Source organism: Anopheles coluzzii, chromosome 3 (assembly GCF_943734685.1).
Source record: "Anopheles coluzzii chromosome 3, AcolN3, whole genome shotgun sequence".
NCBI classification, from domain to species: domain Eukaryota; kingdom Metazoa; phylum Arthropoda; class Insecta; order Diptera; family Culicidae; genus Anopheles; species Anopheles coluzzii.
In genome coordinates this window covers 89,441,837-89,463,639 of record NC_064671.1, presented here as the reverse complement: position 1 = coordinate 89,463,639, position 21,803 = coordinate 89,441,837, and the positions used below count along the sequence as shown (strand labels likewise).

At 43.3% G+C, this 21,803-nt stretch overlaps 2 protein-coding genes and 1 non-coding gene across 9 annotated transcripts in view; 2 read left to right on the top strand and 1 right to left on the bottom strand.

Annotated features, from left to right (window-relative positions):
* The window catches only part of LOC120959653 (atypical protein kinase C), a 99,667-nt gene extending 81,750 nt beyond the window's left edge, over positions 1-17,917 (top strand). For 4 of the 7 annotated variants that reach the window (XM_040383234.2, XM_040383233.2, XM_040383229.2 and 1 more), the window contains 10 exons: positions 4,794-4,879; positions 5,583-5,741; positions 6,224-6,408; positions 6,481-6,687; positions 6,770-7,080; positions 7,160-7,260; positions 7,338-7,532; positions 10,240-10,361; positions 11,664-11,790; positions 14,047-17,917. In XM_040383234.2, coding sequence (XP_040239168.1) covers positions 4,794-4,879; positions 5,583-5,741; positions 6,224-6,408; positions 6,481-6,687; positions 6,770-7,080; positions 7,160-7,260; positions 7,338-7,532; positions 10,240-10,361; positions 11,664-11,751 — 1,454 coding nt within the window. In that variant the 3' untranslated portion in view covers positions 11,752-11,790; positions 14,047-17,917. The other 3 variants (XM_040383238.2, XM_040383232.2, XM_040383231.2) reach the window with 2 other exon arrangements.
* LOC120959655 (fas apoptotic inhibitory molecule 1) lies at positions 16,707-21,255 on the bottom strand. The gene is made up of 4 exons (XM_040383241.2): positions 20,773-21,255; positions 18,390-18,882; positions 18,238-18,287; positions 16,707-18,163 (listed from the first exon to the last, which is right to left on the bottom strand). Exons 2-4 carry the CDS (start codon positions 18,790-18,792, stop codon positions 17,999-18,001), a joined length of 618 nt encoding a protein of 205 aa, XP_040239175.2. The 5' UTR covers positions 18,793-18,882; positions 20,773-21,255; the 3' UTR covers positions 16,707-17,998.
* On the top strand, positions 20,381-20,462 carry Trnas-cga (transfer RNA serine (anticodon CGA)). The gene has a single exon. It is a non-coding gene; the product is annotated as a tRNA-Ser (tRNA).
* Positions 21,256-21,803: the final 548 nt, after the last annotated feature.

The window sequence follows — 21,803 nt, the reverse complement described above, 5'->3', positions numbered from 1 at the left end:
TGGCATTCACTGAAGAATCCATTAAAGAGATGAATTACCGTTGACGAGCGCCAGATGTGCTAGCCGGTGGTGGGCTGCAAAGCAAACGCAAAGCTTTCCTGATCTCATGCTCCTCTCCTCTGTGCACTCGGCAGCCCCTTCCTTTCGTTTGGGGAATCCTTATAACCCGTTCCATCCGTCTCGGTTGGTGGGTTTAGTCGGTCGGTCGCTCGGTCGGACGTCCGACTTTTCCGGACGGCACCTCAGCTAGCAAGCTATAATGTTGGTGGATTTGTGACCGAACAGTTAAACCCGCTTGAGCACCCACGAGCGCTGGGTTAAGAAGTCGAGTCTCGCACCCTGGCGTTTCGATAGAGCTGCCGGCCAGTCGGCGGGCAGCAAATTTAATCCCGCATCCCGCACGGAAACAGGATTATGAATTTAGTACCTGCCATCAAACGAAAAGAAACTTTCGACTAGTCTGCTGCCGACGGGAAACGGAAGCACTGGAAAACAAAGGAAGGAGACTGGTCGGAGGGGCCCACCCGTGGTTAGGTTTTGAATTTTTAATGCATAATGTACTTAACACACAGAGAGAAAGAGGGAGCGCGCGCGCACGCGAGCGGCAGGAACTTTGTGAGCGGACACGAGGCCACAAAAGCTTTGGCAGACGATATCATGCAAATAATGTTTTGGGTGATGCTTGTTCACGGCTCTGTTGTTGCTAGCGGAGAAAAGGTCGCTAAATCTTGTTATCAGTTTTGTGAGTGAGGCGATGCAAACTAAAACAGTTTCCGGTTGGCGCTGAAAGTTGGACCAAAATAATGCAAACGACCCAGACACGGGTCTCCCCAGGCAGCATTGAACGATTAAATTTGAGTTTGGAGTTTTTGTATTTTTTGTGTTCTGTGTTTATGTGCACAGGAAATACCACCGGAGTGTGAGTTAAACGTGGCAAACGTGACAAAGAATTGCTAGCGGCGGTTGGGGATGTGTGTAGTTAAACCCTTTTGCTGTTTAACTACTGTGCAAAACTTTATATCCGATAAAGCGTTGTTGTCCCCGTGTCGGAGGGGTGGGAGGTGGTAAAATGGTGCAGTTTTATGAGTGATTTGTTTTTGTTTCGATTTAACAACCACTTCCGGCAGAATCGTGGCAGGAGTGTTCGGTAGTTTCACTTTGGGAAGGGCTGGAAGTTTGATTCATAATGTATCAGTTCATCAGAAGGAGAAGGTTTGATTATCAGTGTGCGGGTAGTTATTTAAACGGGGGTTCAAACAAAGTGCTATATTTTAATGGTTTTATAAAGTGTCCTGTTTAAATGCATGTAATCATAAAATCCGTTTAGTATGTTGGAGAGTGCTTATCAGTGGAACTTCTGCTGAAGGAAATGGTTTCGCCGAACCATATTGAGTTACAACCGTGGAGTGATGGAGTCGCCCAGTGGTTAAATGAATACGAGCGCGGGCGTTCAAATAGCGGGACGTGTATCAATCCTAGGTTATAATAACTAGGTACGGAATAATTTGCCTTTGTATGTATGTTTATGTGTGTATTTATGAATGTAAGAGTGGAAGATTTGGCATGGTCATGTAGTAGAGAGAACTATATTAGTTATTAGTTGGTGGCACTTATAAAAAAATACTGAAAATTCTGGTTGTTGTTTAGTAACAAAATAGAGATAATTTGTATAAGGATATCATTTTGAACAAATCCCATTAAAGTCCTCTAAAATGCTGTTATTAAAAACTAGATAAAAATGTAATCTTTTCAAGACTTTTTCTCAACGTCCGCTGCAAAAAAAGCTTCTCCTTTAATGCCTTTAATGAGAGCCATACGTCGCCAGACGGTAATGGACGAAAGTTTCCGGCAGAGAGAGAGTGTTTTCTTCTTCTTTTTCTGTTTGCCTCTAGCCATCCGATATGCTGGCGTGATTGTATCCGATTATTGCCAGCGGACGTAGTTTCCTTTGGGTGGGTACACCATGATGGAACGCGTTTAGTATGCACAACTTTGCAGCGGACAGGCGGATGGACACAGTTCGCTATCAAGCTCGACCAACTTTATCCACCCCAAAAATTGCATACACGTTCAAACGAATCGTTCCCGTTAAGCGATACTTTGGTTACTCCTCCCAGCTTAAGGCCCCCCCAGCAGTCTGTTGAGCGGGCATTTGCAAGGGGAAGTACGGTCAAGTACGGAGGAAGCGGAATAAAACCCAGCGCTGGGCCGAGTAACGAATGGATAACAGTAATGGAATATTAATTTTTAGCCCTTTAGCCCGCACACCGCCTACCGGGTGTTTGGTGTTTCCGCCCGTTTGCTCTGGGACCGTTTGAGTGTGAGCAAAAAGCCCGCCGGATCGCTTGGCCAAAGGGGAAAAACAAAACGCATCCCGGAAGATGGAAATTGTAATCAGCGAAATTGTGTGTGTGCACACAGACTCAAACACACTCATGCAGGGCGCGCGCGTGCTGGGAAAGTAAAATGGGAATGTAAATTGTTAAATATCGGCTATCCACCGCTGGCGCACTGCCGTCCCATAGCTGCCCGCCACAACCCTATGCAATGTACGTTTTTGATGGTAGATAACGAAATTTGTGACCATTGCTGTGGGATGGGTGTAATGGGAATGGGTTTGCTCGAGGCAGCACGAACTTGCCAACCGTGGGCAGATTTTTGAAAATTAATACTACAACTCTGCAGCTGAAGTGGGGCCCCTTGGGAGGCAAGCTGAGTGGTACCGTTTCTGGTTTCTAAATTACACGAGCAAACATAGTTTTTCGGGGATGCTTCCCTTCAGTAAAAAGGTAGAGTTACTCCGTGCTATCGCAACCAATATGTTGCGTGTTTCAGTGAAAGGTATGCGAATGTGTTTGACAATGTATCTACATATTTCAAAATGATTTCAAACATTTCATTACAACTTGCCTGCGCATCATCTACTACGGGACGGGCGGAAGAATTCCCATGTCTGTCTCTGTCTGTAGCAGCGCGCTCAATGTACTCGCAATACCACGAAGGTCAGAAATTATCAATCATTTAATTTGCCTTGCCATACCTCTACGAAATTCTTCAATTGAGCAGCATCGTTCGGTATCGTTCGTGGTACCGAGTGTTTTTCCGCTGTATCTACGCTGTACGAACCGGACGACCGGACTCGAGCGCGGCCCAGTCCCTGGGCAAGTTAGCAGCTTAATTGACTTAATCCAATTATCCTTTTCCCCCGTTACGTTGGATGTTGTTGTTGGTGATAGCTCTGTGTGTGTGTGCACGCTATCCGTCCGAACGCGTGAGGGAAGGTTACATTGGAGCCTGGGCTCACCTTACGCCTTAAGCCGCCGGGTTTGGTATGTACCTTCTCCCAGACGGGAAAGGCTTTTTGCAATTATTGTTGCTGCATCCTTGGCTGTTGTACTCACCTCAACCGCTAAACAGCAGGGGGTTGGTGTTGATAGAGCGCACTGGACGTAAGTCTGACCGCGTCCTGGAAAAGTGTGAGTGGCGTGGAGTATCTCCAACTCCCTTCTTCAAGAGCCGGGCGGATTGCGGAGCCCGACTAGTTTGCGTTTATTGGATTTACCAGATGTAAGTGAATGTAAGCGGTCGGTATGATGGAGGTGGTGTGGTGTTGGAGTTCCAAGCTTCATTGGAAGAATCGTTTGGGTCCTAGCTCAAGCGAAATATGTTAAGTGAGATGAAGTGAAGAGATTTAATGTCTTGGAATTTTGCATTCCAGGTTTCCAGGTAGTGTGGCCTAGTTTGACTTAAATGGAAAATAGTTTGTTAGTATTTCCTTTGGGTTATGGTTAGGAGCGGGTGTTGTGATTTAATCTAAAGTAATGCAATATGCTTATGCCAGTTTTTTTTTGTTTCATATCCCAATGCATACGCTTTCAGAAAGTTGTCGTGCCTATCGTAAAGGCATCTGGCAACAATGAGCAGAACGCCAAAAAGCTTTCCCATTTCAATTCACTTAACGGGTAGCTCTAACAACCAGCCACCCTTAAAGCATCCTTTCGAAGTCCACACTCTGTTGCCGGCCTGTTGCGCTCCTGTGGCTGGCTGCCTGGCGGTCGTTAAGTAACGTTGCCGTCGGAGTATCCGTCCCACCATCAACGGTAACGGATGCGTGGCCGAATCCAATTTTATTACGCATCCTGCACGTGTGCACGTGTGTGTGAGTGTGTACATAATTCCAGCAAAATCTGCTCAAAAAGCAAATATTAGCTTCTCTGCAGAGCGCTCCCGACGATGGATGGGTACACACGCAGACCGTCCGAGACCAGCGCTATTTATGTTGTTGTGCTCACCGGTTTCTGCGGCGGATGCTGTAATATTCCAGCGGTGCACCAAAGCGGTTGTTACAACTTTTGGAAGCATACCAGGTTTTTGTGGAACCAGGCGGGGAAAAACTTTGTGGAACCCCCCGTCGCGAGTACGTGGCTACGATTGCTGTCTTCTACCTAACGTTGCGATGCACGAAGCAGAGCATGCAGAGCTGACATCAATTCACTGGAATTGAACCGTCACGAAGCACACATCAACGTGTTTGTGTAAGGTAAAGAGGGAGCATTATTTAACAAGAATTTTGCGGAACTCATCGTTCCAGATCTTTCTTCAAGGACTTACAGCTAACCTGCCACGTGTAGCAATATTGTTTTCTTATTTAATCACCACTCCCTTATCGCGGTACAAACCGTCAGAAAGGCACATTAATGTGTAATTTTATGCACATTATTATGCACCAGCAGCAGCAGCAAATCGACTTTCTAACACCGTTCTCCTACCGTTTATTTTTCCCGTTTCTGCAGGTAGCATCTACCGAAGAGGAGCCAGAAGATGGCGCAAGCTGTACCGGATAAATGGACACATCTTCCAAGCGAAGCGATTCAATCGAGTAAGTAGCAGTAGTAGTTGTGTATGCACATCCTCACACCAAATCCTTTCCCCTTGCTGACTTCCATCGAACACACACACCGACTGCGCCGCGAGAAGGCAAATGCTGTTACCCGGTCACCTTAATCCTATCATCAGGAGGCTTCAGCTCGATACTACTGACTATGCTGTCGCTTGCTGCCTATATCTCGTTTGAAGAAAAAGACGAAGCCAAAGAACCGAGAAAAGCGCTCCCCGTTGCAGACTATTGAATTTTCTTCATTAGACTTTGCACGGTTAATGTTGAGCGCGCGGTGTGTGTGTGAGTTTATGTGCACGCGTGCCGATAACGGCACAGAAGATGAAATTTAACGAGCAGGAACAAAATGGGCAAGAAGAGAAAAAAATACACATTTTCCCGACATGATTTTTCCTCCCTTGTGCCCTGGATGTGTATACATCCTGTCGGGGTCGGTACCGCGAAAATGGTGCATGGAGGCACGGGAAAGGTAGCAAGGAAACCTCATTAGTCCGTTAATTTAAAGCCGTCAAATTTAATTTTTATCCTTCGTGTGCCACAAAAGCGGCCAGCAGAGTTTTTCAACCTTTTTGCCGCCCGTTAGTCCACCTGTTCCTATCCTCTTCTTTTCCTCAGTGTGTGTACTGTACTATTTTGCATGTTCTCTTACCTGTAACGTGTGCTTTTTTCTCTCTATCGTCCACAGAAAGCCTTCTGCGCCTTTTGCCACGACCGTATCTGGGGTCTGGGCCGGCAGGGATTCAAGTGCATCCAGTGTAAGCTGCTGGTGCACAAAAAGTGCCACAAGCTTGGCAATAAACCGTGTAGCAACGAGCATGTCGAACCAGTCTTCAAGGAGCGAGATGTAAGTATGACCTGTTTTGTGAGTGGCGAGTGTGGGCGAGATCTACATATGGTGCCTGGGCATAAAAAAGGACCACCAACCAGCGTTTTTTTTTTACACATTCTGATACACTTCCACTATTGGGTTGGTAAAAGTCGTTAAAGCTTTCCATTTTATGGTCGGAGTAGTGTGGGGATTTCTCCGTTCTTTCGGCCATGAACGAGTTCTCTGTGAATTATATCTGTACGGGCTTCTTCGTAGACGATGGGAGAACTGAAAACACAAAAAAGCGAAAAAAAGCTATATAAATGCTCTAGAGAGCCATACTTACACGTTTGCGGTGAGCTGGAAATTAAATTAAATTCACCGGGCTCACCGGTATGCATTAACACTTGACCGCCCGCCGCCTTCATTCGTCCACCATCGGGATGTTCGGTGCGCGATACGGTCCAACGTTTGCTGGAATGCTATTAAGATTTATTTCTGCGCTTCATTTCTTCCAGCACCATGACCCGAATGATGAATCGAGTACCGGTGACGTCATTCAGGCCCCGTTGGACTATCCGTCCGAGCTGCACTCGGGCGACGGCTGCGACCAGGTACCGGTCGAGGTGAATGACAACGTGGAGGAAACGCTGGAACCCGTCACCCAGCGGCAGTACTCGCTGAACGATTTCGAACTGATCCGGTAAGTAGACTGAGCAAAGATTCAATGCAGGTCTCTCTGCTTAATGCTTTACTACTTTCCCCCATTGTACAGAGTGATCGGCCGTGGCAGCTACGCAAAGGTATTGATGGTGGAGCTGAAGAAGACGCGCCGTATTTACGCGATGAAGGTAATCAAGAAGGCGCTCGTGACGGACGACGAGGACATTGACTGGGTGCAGACGGAGAAACACGTCTTCGAGACCGCTTCGAACCATCCGTTCCTGGTTGGTTTACATTCGTGCTTCCAGACGCCATCGCGGTAAGATGCAAACTGCTACAATATCCCACCCCCCAAAAAATGGAATTTTATTCTGACCTTTCTCCTTTTGTCTATTTTGCAGGCTGTTCTTCGTGATTGAGTTTGTGCGTGGTGGAGATCTGATGTTTCACATGCAGCGGCAGCGCCGCCTGCCCGAGGAGCACGCCCGCTTCTACGCGGCCGAGATCAGTCTCGCGCTCAACTTCCTGCACGAGAAGGGCATCATCTACCGCGATTTGAAGCTGGACAACGTGCTGCTCGACCACGAGGGCCACATCAAGCTGACCGATTACGGCATGTGCAAGGAGGGCATCAGACCGGGCGACACGACGTCCACGTTCTGCGGAACGCCCAACTACATCGCGCCGGAAATATTGCGCGGAGAGGACTACGGTACGCGGGGCGGGCAAAGTTTGCGAAGAGAAAGTGACAAATATAACTACGGTAATGTGTGTGTGCCCTTGTTTTGCAGGCTTTTCCGTCGATTGGTGGGCGCTGGGTGTGTTGCTGTACGAGATGCTGGCCGGGCGCAGTCCGTTCGACATTGCTGGTGCTTCCGAGAACCCGGATCAGGTACACTTTCAGGCGACACGAACGACGATCACCCCGCTAAACTTTAACACGCCCTTTTCTTCTCCGCTCTACCGCAGAACACCGAAGACTATCTGTTCCAGGTGATTCTGGAGAAGACGATCCGTATACCGCGCTCGCTGAGCGTGAAGGCAGCATCCGTGCTGAAAGGTTTCCTGAACAAAAATCCGGCCGACCGTTTGGGCTGCAATCGCGACTCCGCCTTCCTGGACATTATGAATCATTCGTTCTTCAAGAGCATTGACTGGGAGATGGTATGTATAGGGGTGTTACGTGCGGAAAGCATTTTCGGTGCGCACGTGTGTGTGAGAGAGTTTTTTTCACGGCAGGGAGACAATTTTCGGACAGTACATACAGTTATTTATTAATTTTACATACCAGACTTGCAACTTATTTACACAAAAAAAGGGGAACAAAAGAATGGACAAACAGCAGACAGACAAAACCGGGAACTTCCCAACAATTGGATTGACAGCGGATACTAGTAGTACAATTCCTCCACCCATTTGACAATCCATCGTTTCATGTGCACGTTATCATTCGTTGGTACACCACCTCTGTTTCATTCCTAGTCTTTCCTGGGCAGTCGTGTGGTTTACAGTTGATTGTTTCTTTATGTTTAAATCATTTCAATTCATCCCGCGCTCTGGTTTATGGTTTTTTTGTTCACATTTATATATTTATTGATTTCAATTGAAAGTTAAGTGTAAAAAAAGCGAGGAACAAAAACAGGAACAAGCGAAAGAAGGTTTATTTGCCAATTTTCCATTACCTTCCACTCATTAATATTCACACCATTTTCGCCCATTAAGCAGTCAATTTCCGACATTTTCTTATTTATCGCCGTTACGCAGGTATCTTTCCACCCCCTCGCCCGCCGGGTATCTGCAGGCGGGTGACAGAGCGAAAAGAAAAACGATAAAATCCAGCCGATACCAAATGTGAGGTGAATTTATTTTTCATCGACACACGAACTTAAAACAAATTCCTATCAGTAGTATCACATCCGATGGGCCGAGAGTCACCATCTGGGGACCGTGATACAGATATACCCGTTTAATGATATTCCCATGATGTGGAAAAGGTGCAAAAGGAGGGCGAAAACGAAGGGTGTAGCTGAGCGAGTGGTGGGTAAATCTGGGCAATTGTAATCCCTCCCAAACCTCGAACCCCGCTCCTCCTCATACACGATACCCCGATGCGGTTTGTCGTGTGATGTAAAGGGATTTGCGGTTGTGATATTAAATATAACCTCTCATCCCGTGTGTTGTGTGTTGACTTACCGGTTATGGATGCATTTTTAATTGAACATCCGACCAAATGACGCATGGATGGGTTGGTTTGTGAATGCTGGTGGATTTGTCACCCATTTGTAGGAAGCAGCTTTGTACGGTGGATGCTTCGGGGTGACGCTTTTCACGTGTGTTTGAGCAGCAGAATCCATCCATCATATGAATGGGGTTGACTTTTTAGTAGAAATATAATAGGCGATAGGACCAGAATGTGGTTTGTTAAATGATTAAAAGATGAAAAGATTACTTCACATGATTGCCCTAGTTGAAACAAAGATATTATTGCATGTTGAAATGATTGCAAACAACATAAATTGGACGTCACTTATGGATTAATGTAAAACGTCGAAATATTTTGTTCATGTTGCGTGAAATGATAAGGGTTGATAGATCTTAAAATGGGAGTGCAAAAAGCTTTTACAATTTTCTTGAAAATTCAAAATACATTAACCGTTCCGACAAAGGTGTCTGGTAGTAAAAGGCTGAGGTAGAAGAGATTAGCTTAAAAAATAATCTGTCCTCCGTTTTGAAAAGGACAAACGCGCGACAGTTGTGGTTCAATTTTGTGCGAAAAAATATCCAAAGTACCCACCATTAGTGTTGATTGTTGTCGCTAATGGAAGAGGGTATTTTGATACGCACAGACACACAAACACACACACACCATAATACAGCATTAGTAGCAGCGGTGGTAGCGCACCACGCCATGCAATAGCTTATGGCGCCGCGCGCGCGTACGTTATTAATTTTGTTATTTTCGCGCGTACCGAGAAAATCAAGGACGGGTGCGTTCATCTACCGCCCACCGCTTCTTGTAGGGGCAACCGGCTGAACCGTCAACTGAATCTTGCCCTGCGGTGGTGCTAGTGTATGCGTAGGATTTTGCACAGGAAGGTAGAAAGGAATAAAATAAGCGGAAACTCCCTTTTTGCGCTAGACGGCCATAACGTCTAACCGCAAATGTCGAAAAGGAGCGCACATATAATTGGATTATGGCAGGCTATTTATATTGCTATGGGGTAGTGTATGTGTGTGTGATGCCTTTTTTCCTATTCTGTGAGCAGCTCTCTAGCATAACTAGCTTATCGTTGCCACCAAAACCGCAACCGCACCGCTCTAGGGGGTGGTTTCGGAGGGAAAAGCATTTAATTGGATCTGGTGATACGAAAACAGGCAAGGATAACGCCGGTAGTGTAGTTTAGGATTTATCCTAGCGGAGAAATCTGGTTCACTTCGGAGGGTTTTATTTATTTATTTATACATTTTAGTTTTGTTTTCGTTTTGTTTACAATCAATCCTCTCTACATATTAACTAACACTGTATCACTCAATCATACCTCATACAGTAGTGTACACCTTTAGTAGCTTACACTCAGTATATGTTATCTTCCCTTAAGACGGAACTGCAATCTTTTTCTTAAAACATGAACATTATGAAAATAAATTGTACATTAAATCGTTACTACATAATGTAAAATACAGCTAATGACGCCATATGTTTACCGTAATACCTAACCCTAACTAACCAAAAACCTTAACTGTAATGCTTTTCGCTTACCTTCCGTGTGTACCGTGTTTGCTGCTGGTTTACTGCTCTCCTCGTGCCTTTCGCTCACTTTCTTTCGAACATTCAACACCAATCGTGGGCGCGCGTCTTTGCAAACTGCAGCTGGCTCAAAAGGAAGTGACACCACCGTACATTCCCTCGTTCGATGGGTGCGATCAGGACATAACCTGTCACTTCGATCCTCAGTTTACGCGTGAACCGGCCGACCTGACACCCGACGATCCGTAAGTTTGTAACGCGGTTGCAGGACAGATTAACAAAAAATCAAGTAAAGGATCACGTTACCGGATCCTCCGGGCAGCAGCAAGCGTTCCTCAGCAGCAGTAATACGTCGTGGGGCGTCCTGATAGGAATTTTGGAGGGATAAATAACGTATAGCGTTAACGTTTGCTTCACTCGACGCTCCTGTAGGCCTTCAAAGATGGTGCATGCCTCACATCATCTGAGACCGATGGCACACTTTTATGAGCTTTTGGGACATATGTTGTGGTGGAAACATCATGTCACTGCCTCACTGCCTCGAGAATGTGTCCTATTTATGCTTTTGATGCATGTTTATGTGAAATTAGTTTATGTTTATGTAATTCCTTTAAAATAGAATGTTGATTTGACTTACCTTTAATTATTGTAAATAACACGATATGTTTAATTTTACCTTTAGTTGAATATTGTTGTCACTGCTGCATAATGCCACAAATAATACAATAATTATAATATATTGATACAAAAGAATTAATTTAATATTTGTATAACTTGTAGTACCAATAACAAATATCCTATGAGTATTTGCTTTGAGTGTTGTGTGTGTCTCATCATATCTGATTGTTGTGTCCGTCCTGTAATGTTCTAGTACTATTGCACACATTCCCTTGGTAGTTCACAGTGCTTGCCATAATTATCCTCTCGCTCTGTCTTCAATCCATTGTTTGGAAGATCGATTTTTGACCTACGATAAAGATGTTTACGTTTTCCCGTCTGACGATGTTTAAACCCCTCCCAATTTCCCCGGACTGAGTGTGTGTGTGTATGTGCGCGTGCTTATTTCATGACATTATGCTTTATTGATTTGTTTACTTGCTTTCCTTTTTCTAATTTCGTTGGAATGTTTCCATTTCTTGTTTCGTTTCATTTTTTTCTTCTTTATTTACCATGCTCGTGTTTGCCATTCTTCTTCTACCTTCCCCCGCTCCCGTGTTCTTTAATGCATCTGTTTCTGTGCGGTGGCTTTTTCGGCCGGAGGGTAGCTCGAGCAAAAGCAAATTACGCCACCGTTCCGCCCGCGGCTAGACTCCGATCGCGATTTGGCCAACTTCCCGCCCGAGTTCACCGACGAACCGGTCCACCTAACGCCGGACGATGAGTGAGTATTTTCGTTGTACAGCGCGACGAGCGAACAAACCCCGGAGGATCCAGCAACGTGTCCTCCCTCGGCTTGCTTTTGAGGATCGCTATATAATGCCGTTCTGAGGTTAAGCTGACTGTGAAACGTTCGTAATCTAATCGGCATCTTTTTATTCTCGTTTTAGTCGCGTCATCGACAAGATCGATCAATCCGAGTTCGAAGGATTCGAGTATGTGAACCCGTTGCTGATGTCGTTGGAAGACTGCGTTTGACATCACGCATCCTGCGAGCTGCATCCGTACAACATGCAGGTATGTGTTGCGCTCGGCTAGCTTGGCGCTCGTATCATGCCCGTTGATCCACCACCACACAAAAAAAATTGATCTGTTTTAGTTTACACCATCCGTGCACCAGAGAGACGCCAATCCGGTCACAATACGGTTCATACAGATAATTGCACAAACACATCCTTTTTCACCGTGAGGTCACTAATGAGATTGAGAGAAGGAAAAAGTCTTTTATTTTACAAACAAACACTCACACACAAATAGCTTTTTGTTTAAGTGTACAAAGCGTCCCCCGCACATCTCGGGGGGTGTGCCACATACAAAAATGCTGCAATCAATCAACATGCAGTTTGTGGTGGCTTTCACTTGTGTTGTGTCACCATTCCCTGCTGTGTGTCGTTTACTTTCTCCGTGTTTGTCTCTTCCTTGTTTTTTTCTTTCTCTCTATTTCTCTTCACTTCTCTCCGGTGTGTTGTTTCATCTTACATCATCACCAACCACCGTTCAACCACTGCCATCATCATCTCACCACTTCCAAACCCTCCTTGCAACACCAACTTTATGTTCCGGTAGTTTTGAGTGCAGAGAAAATCAGAATCATTTCGGTACACTAGCTAGCGCAGAACGGAATCTGCTGAAGCGGAATCTCACCAACCAACCAGCAACAATCGTAAAGCTGAACAAATTTTCAAAGCTTCTATACAATTTTGCGTTAAAGTGTGCTACACTAGTTACATTAGAAGAAGGTTCTAAGTCTTAGAAGAAAAACAATGAATTTGAATTTGAAAACCAACCATCTCGAAGCTTTCCGTTTGACTGACTGATAAAGATAGCTACTACTACCACTACTACTACTACTGCTAATACGAGTAAGTAGTGCTTACGTTTCAGCCATGGAATGCCCTGTAGCTTCAATACAAAACCGTTTAGCTTGCAGTTTTAAAGTTGTTTTAAAAATTGTGTTGACTTCACTAACCACTTTTTCGTGTCACCACCAGTGTGTTGTTCAACCGCTTCGACTCTATCTCATAACCGATTCTATTTCTCTCTCTCTCTCTCTCTCTCTCTCTCTCTTCACTTATTACGCAAATTACTGTTTTAGTGTCACACGTTGGTAGGATATCAGAGAGTTTCACTGTGTTTGTTGTACTACTAGATAGTTTTTCTCATCTTGGATCGTTCATTTTTGTTAAAGCGTGAATAGCATTACACATTATGATCATTGGTTCTATCGATGTGACCCTCCGGGGTAAATCAACTAGAAAGTGTTGTGAAGTCCGTTTTGTATAATAATATGTTTACGATTTTTCCTTTACGTTTTGTCGCCACACCGTCTCTCTCAACAACGAACAATGTAATCGAAACAGTTTGACCGAGAGATGGGATTAGTTTGCATAGTAAATGACGAGTAGTGATACATGCACAGACACACTCACACACGACACGTTCAAAGTAAGTGTTTCCACTACAGAAGCGAATGATGCTCATTTGTCATCGCCTAGGCCACACCATTCAGCTATGCCGGTCGCGCCACCAATGTCAGACATTTGCTCGTTTGTGGCTTATGACAATGGCTTCGTTTGTGAGGCGTAGCTTTCAGCTGATTTTATTTAAATTATTTAAATGTACGAACTAAAATCTATACTTTCAGCTATTGGTTTACGGCATCAGTTAAAGCTACCTCTCATTGCTTGGCACTTTGTGAACGTGTTTTCCTACTTATTGTTACTGTTAATCGTTGCATGTCATCATCTTGCTCCTCTCACGCCTAAGCTGAGACATGATTAACGTGGTTAATCGCAAAGTTTAATTGGCTTTCATTTAATTTTCTCATGTGTATTTGCTCAGCCGTGTGAATGTGTTACTCTTTTGCACCTGAACGTTGATTTTATGTTGAACAAAAACAAACGCCTTCCTTTATTGTTTGTGTTTTACTTAGGATTTACTGCAGCAAGCACCTGTTCACGTTCTAGCAAACTTTAACGTTACGTTTAATTATCTTTCGTGTCACAATGGAGAGCTTGTCTGCTGTTTTGATTTACACGTTCTATTCGTTGCTGTTATCACAGTTACTACAGCCCCAGATTACCTATCAATATATGCCCACTGGAAGTTACAGTAACTTTAAATCCTCACCCAATATGCGTACACTATCTCTCTCGCTCCTCTATCTCTCGCGTTATCTCTCTCTATTCCTTTTTCTCGAAATCGTAACATGCATTAAAGCCCCCTGGAAACTAATATGATTCTCCGTTTTATCCTGCTCCATTCTGCTTGCAGCTATACGGTGACGATTCTAGCGATTACGATTCCGTTGTGGATGAGCTAAGCATCCTTCAATTACCTCCGCCACCATCGAAGAGTTTGCTGCAGCACATGTTTTGCCTTCCATTGAACTAGCCACAAGCGTTGTAGCCCTCTCCGTGCAGCCAATCTGCAAACTCTTAGCCGAGTGAGAACGACGGCACAGTGATGACAGCGACTACCGGAGGAGAACGTCTCGATCCAGCAACCCTCTGTGTGACACTGTACTAAACCGACAGAATCACTGCAACCTTAACCAAGAGAACAGGAATTACTTCAGCGATGTGTTTGATTTTTAGGAGTTAGCTAAAATCGCGTTCTTATATTTTTTGAGTACTTTGCGAGGGAGATGAAAAATAGATCCGGATTATTTGGTTTTGCGGTCAAAATGAGAGATAGAGTTGATTTTTTTGTGGTCTGAGAAGTGTCTATGTGTGCGTGTTTGCATGATGCGCAAGGGAAGCTAGAAAACATTCCATTCATAAATTAGTAGTTGAAGAAATACAGCTAATGAATAAGATAATGAAACATAGTAGCAGCAAAACTGATTGCTGATGAAACACAAACGCAAGCGCGCTGGTTCGATGACGCTTAGAGGAAGTGCGTATCATTTCCTTCCTTTTCTCTCTCCCTTTCTCTCTATTTCTCTCTCTGCACTATCCATTTCTGCAAACCATACCGAAGTCGTTATCCTAAATCACAGTCCCATTTTGTAACGATTATTATCTATGCTTTGTATTTTGTATTTGTATTACATTGAAGTGTTTTCGCTGCAAAGAAAGATAGGAAGAACTATGAATAACAAAAAAAGTGAAATTACAACGGCAACGGAGCGATAGCAGTGATGAAACGAACACGAATGCATGATCCGTGACAAAAAGAAAAAGAAAAACCTTGTTCTAGAATACCACAAGGTCAGAATGGAAGAGGAAAAGCAGAAACAAAACACTAAAACCTCTAGCAGACTATGGACACTAAACATATTTAACAAGAACTTATCATACAAACGTAAAAGAGAGTTTCAAATTCAAAACACGAACCCCCCCCATACTAAATCAAACAGTCGCCCTTGTGCATCATTGTATTGCAAAAAAAAACAAAGAACAAACAAAAAGAAGAAGTAACGAATAAAATCACAAATGCTATGTAGAATTATAGGAGGTTTTGCGATAAACGACGATGGAATAGAGAAAAACAAACAAACAAACAAACAAACAATTTAATGATTCCGCTACTCCTTGCGCCAAGTTTGCGATTATTAGTAGCGCGTGTTGGCAACATTTCCACGTGCAGGCGTTTTGTTTCTCTTTCTTCCTCACACTCTCTTTCTCCGATGCAAATGCGATTCGTGTTCGTGTTTAGTTTTTCGCGGAGAAAGTGCATGACTACTGCGAACGAGCATTAACCACTTATTATAAACGAGAATAGTTAAAATAACAAATCAGAAGCATGTTACAAATGATAAAAAAAAAACAAAAAACAAAACAAAAGTTATACACAATTGCACAGTATCGTTAACAAAAGTAGTAAAATGGTAACCAAACACACAGACAAACTACAAACAAACAAACAAACAAACAAACAAACACACATACATAAACACACACCACGGCTCCAGCAATTGATCGTTAATGTGCGGTTAATGTTGATTAAAGAGAAGAGAGAAAAACAGAAAACAAAGGTGTGATAAAGGTGAACAGATGATGCTTATGAGGGCATAATGAAAATGGGTTGAAAAATCAAAATTGATTCAAAGCACAGCAAACAAGCGCGCTACTCAGCGAGAATGGTGTTATCCGTGAGGTGTAGAAGCTGAAGTGAAGCCACAAGCTAGAAAGGGGGTGTTTAGGTAACAAATTTACTATTAAGAATTACTATAACAAAAAGGGCGCTAAGAAGAGAAAGAAGGAATGAGAATGAGAGAAAGAAGGAAACACACACACAGTGTAGGATGGAGCAACATAACATCGGCTAACAGCGGCGTGCGTGCAGGAGCAGCTAACTACTAATTATCCTTCGTAAAAGCAAAATGCATTAAGGAAAGGAAAGAAGAAAATTTTAAAAATTTTAGACAAAAATTAAAAGAAAATGCGTTGAAAGCATGTAATAGCGCAGGCTGCAGAGTAATGATCAGATTCACACGAACTGCTGCTCACGAGAGAGAATGTAAAAGAGGGGAGGGCAACGAAACAGCTCGATCCTATTCCGGTATGGTACTGGTGTGTTGGCGGGTGAAGCAGCCAGCAGCGTTCGTCGTATTGTAGTAGTTGTGCCCGTGTTTTTGTACATGAGTTCCCTGTATGATGGCAGAATATGATAGCAAAAATTATTGAAATGAATGCAACACAGATATAAAATGCAAACAAACAAACAAAAATCCAAAATTCGTAGTAGAAAAAAAAACGCACTGCAAACAAAACAGAAGAGAAAAAGGAAAAGCAAAAAACACATTTAAAGAAATGCAAAACTCACTGATATAAGGATATAAAGTATGAGGAGATAAGCAGAAAGCAAAAGTATTTCTCTTGAAGGGCTCTTTGGCACTTTGCAGCAGTGTTGGTTCCAACTGTAAATCCTGATTGTTTTGAATGAGTGTTGTAGTTATACTTCCCCGTTTGTTAATTGTTTTGCATTGCAAAAAAAAAAAAAACAGCGAACTCGAATTAGATAAAAGAGCAGCAAATCGGTGTATCGGTTACGTCCTTCCAATGCGAATTGTTATTAAAAATCCTATTGACTGTATTCCCTATTTCGTGTTCGTAACAAAGAGCTGACAGAGCCTGAATAATTATCGTGACTTGTTTTAAAACGGCCCTCCTCCCCCCCCTCCAAAGGAGAGCAACGTTTTGCTGCAACGCAACCAAACTGAGACGAAGGTTTGCAGTATTTTGATATAATTGTTGTTGGTGATAATACGTGCGATTTTTGAATCGACATTGTTTTTTTTTCTCAAAATCTGTGTAAAAGAATGTGTTTTTTTTCTCTCTGCCTAATAGAAACGAAAGCTAAAGGATAGCGCCAGATAAACCGATCACGAGCAGCGAAGGGTGTAAAAGAAGTGAGGCGAAAACGAACCACTCAAAAGAGGGTAGAGAAAGCGAGCAAAGAGAGACCTAGAGACGACGTGAAATGTGTAGTAAGACGGGTTTTTGATTTGCGTTCGTTACTTATTTGGTTCTTTTTTTTTAAACTTTCCGTTCCATAATAGGTACTTACGCTTGTACTTTTCTTACATATTTAACAAATGATTTCCTGTCGGGGTTAGCTCCGTTCTTTCAACGTGTACGTGTACGTTACATTACCATTCTCATGCAGCAGCATTTTTTGTCTTGTTCTTCTTCAAAGTTTAGTTTTTAATAAGTTACTTTTATTACTAGCAACGACATGCATACATATTATATTACATATAAAAAGCTACACAACCGATTCAGTATCCGACATACATGATGTATTTAATAGTATTTTTGCTTTTTGCGCACTTAGGGTAAATAGTTTACTGTGTGTTTCATTTTTTTATAGCAGCAATTTTTGTATTTTTTTGTATTTCTTTTTATCCAACCATCTTCTTCTTCCCCGTTCTTATCTCAACTTCCCCTGAATGAGATTGTGTGTGTTTGTTTTTTTCTTTTTTTTTACTTTAAAACATACCCTGTTTAGCCCAAAAAATACGATTAACTTATAACTGAAACACACACACACACTAATAACACAGGAGAAGAGAAACAGGCAGTATCGAGGGAATAAAACTTAAACTTAAAAGAAGAAAAAAAAACAAAACAAAAGAACAGCAACAAACACAAGGATCGCTGAAATTGAAACTATTTCAAATAAAAAATTATAAAATCAATCTTCTATGCCAGGGGCGGCGCGATCGATCGATGGTTGTGAAAACGTCCGAAAGCTCTCGCCTGCTTTGTTCGGCTACCGCTTACAGTGCCGTAGTCGTCCCACCAGCATCGAACACTTCGGCACCGTTCACTGTCAGTCGGTGAACGATGCCTTCCCGCTTGTTGCCGCTGGTTCGCGCGCTCAGCACGAACGTGTTGCCATCCTCCAGGAACGTTGTGTCAGTTCCGCCGTCAACGAATTCTCCCTGGAATGTAAGCAAACGGTTCAATAAATGGTTAACATTGAAAGAACACCCCATAACAACAAAATGGTACGTACATTCTCTTCGATAAGCTTCCCGTTCACGTAGATGTTGAGTGTATTTTTTTCTACCAAAAAAAACAAAACAAAAAAAACAATCCCATCAATTCATGCTTTTCTATTATTGTTTGCATTTCGTTGTAGGAGAACATTCAATGCCTCGCACCCACCAAGCACAATCCGGTAGAAGTTATCGCCCAGCTTCGCTTCCCACGTTTTGAGCGCCTTCGCTTGGCTCTCCGTGAACTGTTCGTACGATTTCCCGTCCACGAACAGGGAGTAGCTGTACCGGAAGCCCGGCATCGGGTCGACCCGTATGATGCACCGCTTGTCCTCCAGCTTGAACATGTCCTCGCCGACCAGCTTGAACATCCAGTCGCGCCGGAACACTTCCTGCTTGTCGATCCACAGCACCCGCTTGCCGCTGGCCGTTCCGTGCTCGAACTCGATCTCGTACACCTTGCCGTACATGGGGACGCGCCACCGGGCCACCACCTCGCGGTGCGGGCCAGCCGCCCCCTCCTTACCACCGAGCGGTGGAATGTTCGACAGGATGTCGGCATTGTTTAGCATCGTGGAGGGTACCAGGGTGTAGAACGTTATTTTGAACGAATTGTTGTAAGGCGTAGGGGCAGAAGGAGACTATAGTGTTGCCATTTTACCCTGTTGTGGGAGAAGATAACAAACTATTCAGTTTAAAAATTATATACTTTATTTCATAGGGCCTTTAAAAGTCACGTAAACAAACGTGCATGGTCCTTATAATCGATTTTACATGCTCGATTGCATAAGGTTACATGGCTTTCGAGGTTCGTTGTTTATCGTGCCGTGTTGGAGCACTTTATAGCTGGTGTTAAAGTGGTGTACAATAAAGGTACGCTAAACGCAAAACGACCTTGCATGACAGGGATATAAATGTGCACACTCCACGTGTAACATGCTGTCGGTGGTCGATGATTGAATATCCTGCTCACGCTTCTGTGTAGAAAGGCCTCTCCAGCTCACAGGGACTAGTAGTTGGCAAAGGCGATGAGCGAATGCAACGAACCAACAACGAATGTTGAGGTTGTTTTATTCTTCCTCACTTGTGTCAAAGTAAAAGCACTGCTTTGAGTTCTGACGACGGGTGTGCAAGCTTTCGCGCCCATGTCAGTTGTTGAAAGGGGGAAAATTATTACAATTGCAAGGGCGCACACGCACGCATTCCAACAATATCATATGGTTGTCTCGAGTGACGAATAAATCAGCACACAGGATTGTTTGTGTTTTGTTTGTCGTGAAGGATGGATAGCATTGAGGCTCATGAATAGGAGTTTGTGTGTTTATTTAACGGATATCAATTTACAATAGAAAGATAGCCTTAAACAGCTTGTATGGCAGTTTGAATTACTCATAAACGAAGTAAATTATTCATGAACTGCAATATGTTTTCTTTTTGAGAAATGTTTCTCATTTTCTTATAAGACACATTTCATCCTATATTAGTTTCAATATCGAATGTGATTACAGTAAAATATGCGATGCGATGTACAAAACATAAGAAAGCACTAATTAGGATGAACGATCGCGATAATGAATCCGTTCCAGTGATTTTCTCGCGTTTGAGACGAACTAAAATGAATGATACTTATACCTGTGGATAATTGGAGAGCATCTAAATCAGCAGATTATAAAAATCCTCTCCAAATGATGTCTGCTTCATCCCTTTATCTCGTACAGACGATGTATTTTGTGCTGTTCAAATGGCATCCAACAAAGCCCAATCGATCTTGTTTGTCTTGTCTCCAATTTAAAATATGTAAAATAGGGCTGAATTTTGCGTCATACAATCCCATGTGAATCGAATAATTTTAATTTTTATTTGTTTACATAATTCTGTGCATGTTACAATACACAGTTTTGCTTTTACACAGTGACACGCTGTTGTTGGAATTAGATTAATTAAAATATTTATTTTCTTAGCAACCGTGCGGACTTAATTCAATTTAATGGTATGCCGACGGTACCAATTCAATTCAATTTACACGCTCTGTCGTGAATAATTAATCATTTTCACGCACACACCGGTCGCGCAATCACGGTCGGAACGTTTTGGTTGACGCACCACCGTTTGCTGGTGGTAATTGAGCAAACCTGCTTTTAGCGCCGCCTCCTTCACGAAGCAGTCGTGGCCGAGTGGTTAAGGCGTCTGACTCGAAATCAGATTCCCTCTGGGAGCGTAGGTTCGAATCCTACCGGCTGCGGTTATAGAGAAACTTTTTTCTTTTCACAAATTTTGATCGTTTCTTGTTGCTCACTTCTCTTCTCTGCAATTACACTCGAACTGTTTTGTATTAATCGAATAGTTTTGTTTGATTTGATTCAATTAAAACTGTAACTACTTGCCTAAGATTGGCCCTTTGATTTTTCGACTAAAAACACAACATTCCGATCGTTTTCAAGCTCAAGTTCAAAGCGCTTTGTTATTATTTACACCTCGATCTTGATTAATTAATTCCCCCTCACGGCTTTTTCCTCTTCAACTTCATTCATCACTCATATTTATTTCCGTACCTTCGAAGGGTCGCACCGAAACTGTCGCGACGCAACTTTAATAACTCTTTAACAGCTAAACTAGTTGGACCTAATCCTTTCCGCGGGGCGAACGAATAAGCCACGAAGAGAAACACAGCACACACACGTTTGTTGTTCACGCGTTCTACCGACCAACTGACGTGGCGTGGTGGCCCAGTGTGGAGTTTTAAGAGGTCCCGTGTGTTCAGCCCTCGCGGGAGGGGTTGGAGTATTTTGCTTTATCGAACCCTCCCCCCGAACGCGCACCGGAAGCTATAGAGCCTTTTCGGGTTTGAAGGGGAACATAAAACGATGGTGTGCTCGGGGGGGTTGGTTAAAGGATGTTGCCGATGGCATGGCGGTAGTGTCGGTAGCTATCGACACAGCAACGGTGTTTGGTTCGTGGGTGGGGGAGAGGGTGGCAGTACCACAACTTGGCAGCATGAAAACACAAGGATCGATTCCACTATCAGCACGTTTAGGGTCACGGGGGCGCAGAGGACACGAAGCAATACTGGCGATAGAAAAGTGTAGAAGTTTACAGTGAGTGACGTATATTTGCGACAGTTGATTGAATGAATTTAAATTATTTTTTTGTAAATATTATATAAATGTTATTAAATGCTAAATAAAATATAATAAATAAGGTGCTAACCAAACTTGGTTTTACAAAATATAGTCAAAGGTATTTAAATTATTTCCTACACTGTTCCTCCATGCGCTCAGTGCTGGGCTCAAACCTCCCCATGTATTTCCTAACATTTATTAATACTCGTTTCGAAAGCTGCATAAAACCATGGTTCTATGACCCCTTCCCTTGCCCCCCTCATGGACCCTCCCTCCCCTGTCCCGGGGGAAGTAAAACGATGAATTTTTTGAAGCTTTTTTTCGGAACGTTTGGGCGGCGCTGTCCCAAGGTTTGGTTTTGTATTGGATGTTATGAAATCGAGTACATATGCAAGAATGCGAGCCTTTCTAGGTCAACGGGTGGGCTGGAAAATGAGAAAGAAGACAAAAAAGGAAGGAAAGGA

Coding starts and splice junctions, on each gene's coding strand:
- LOC120959655 (XM_040383241.2), bottom strand. CDS start 18,792: ATGCTAAACAATGCCGACATCCTGTCGAACATTCCACCGCTCGGTGGT. Junction 18,288..18,389: donor CTTCTACCGGATTGTGCTTG/GTGGGTGCGAGG, acceptor TTTTTTTGGTAG/AAAAAAATACACTCAACATC. Junction 18,164..18,237: donor GGAAGCTTATCGAAGAGAAT/GTACGTACCATT, acceptor CTTACATTCCAG/GGAGAATTCGTTGACGGCGG.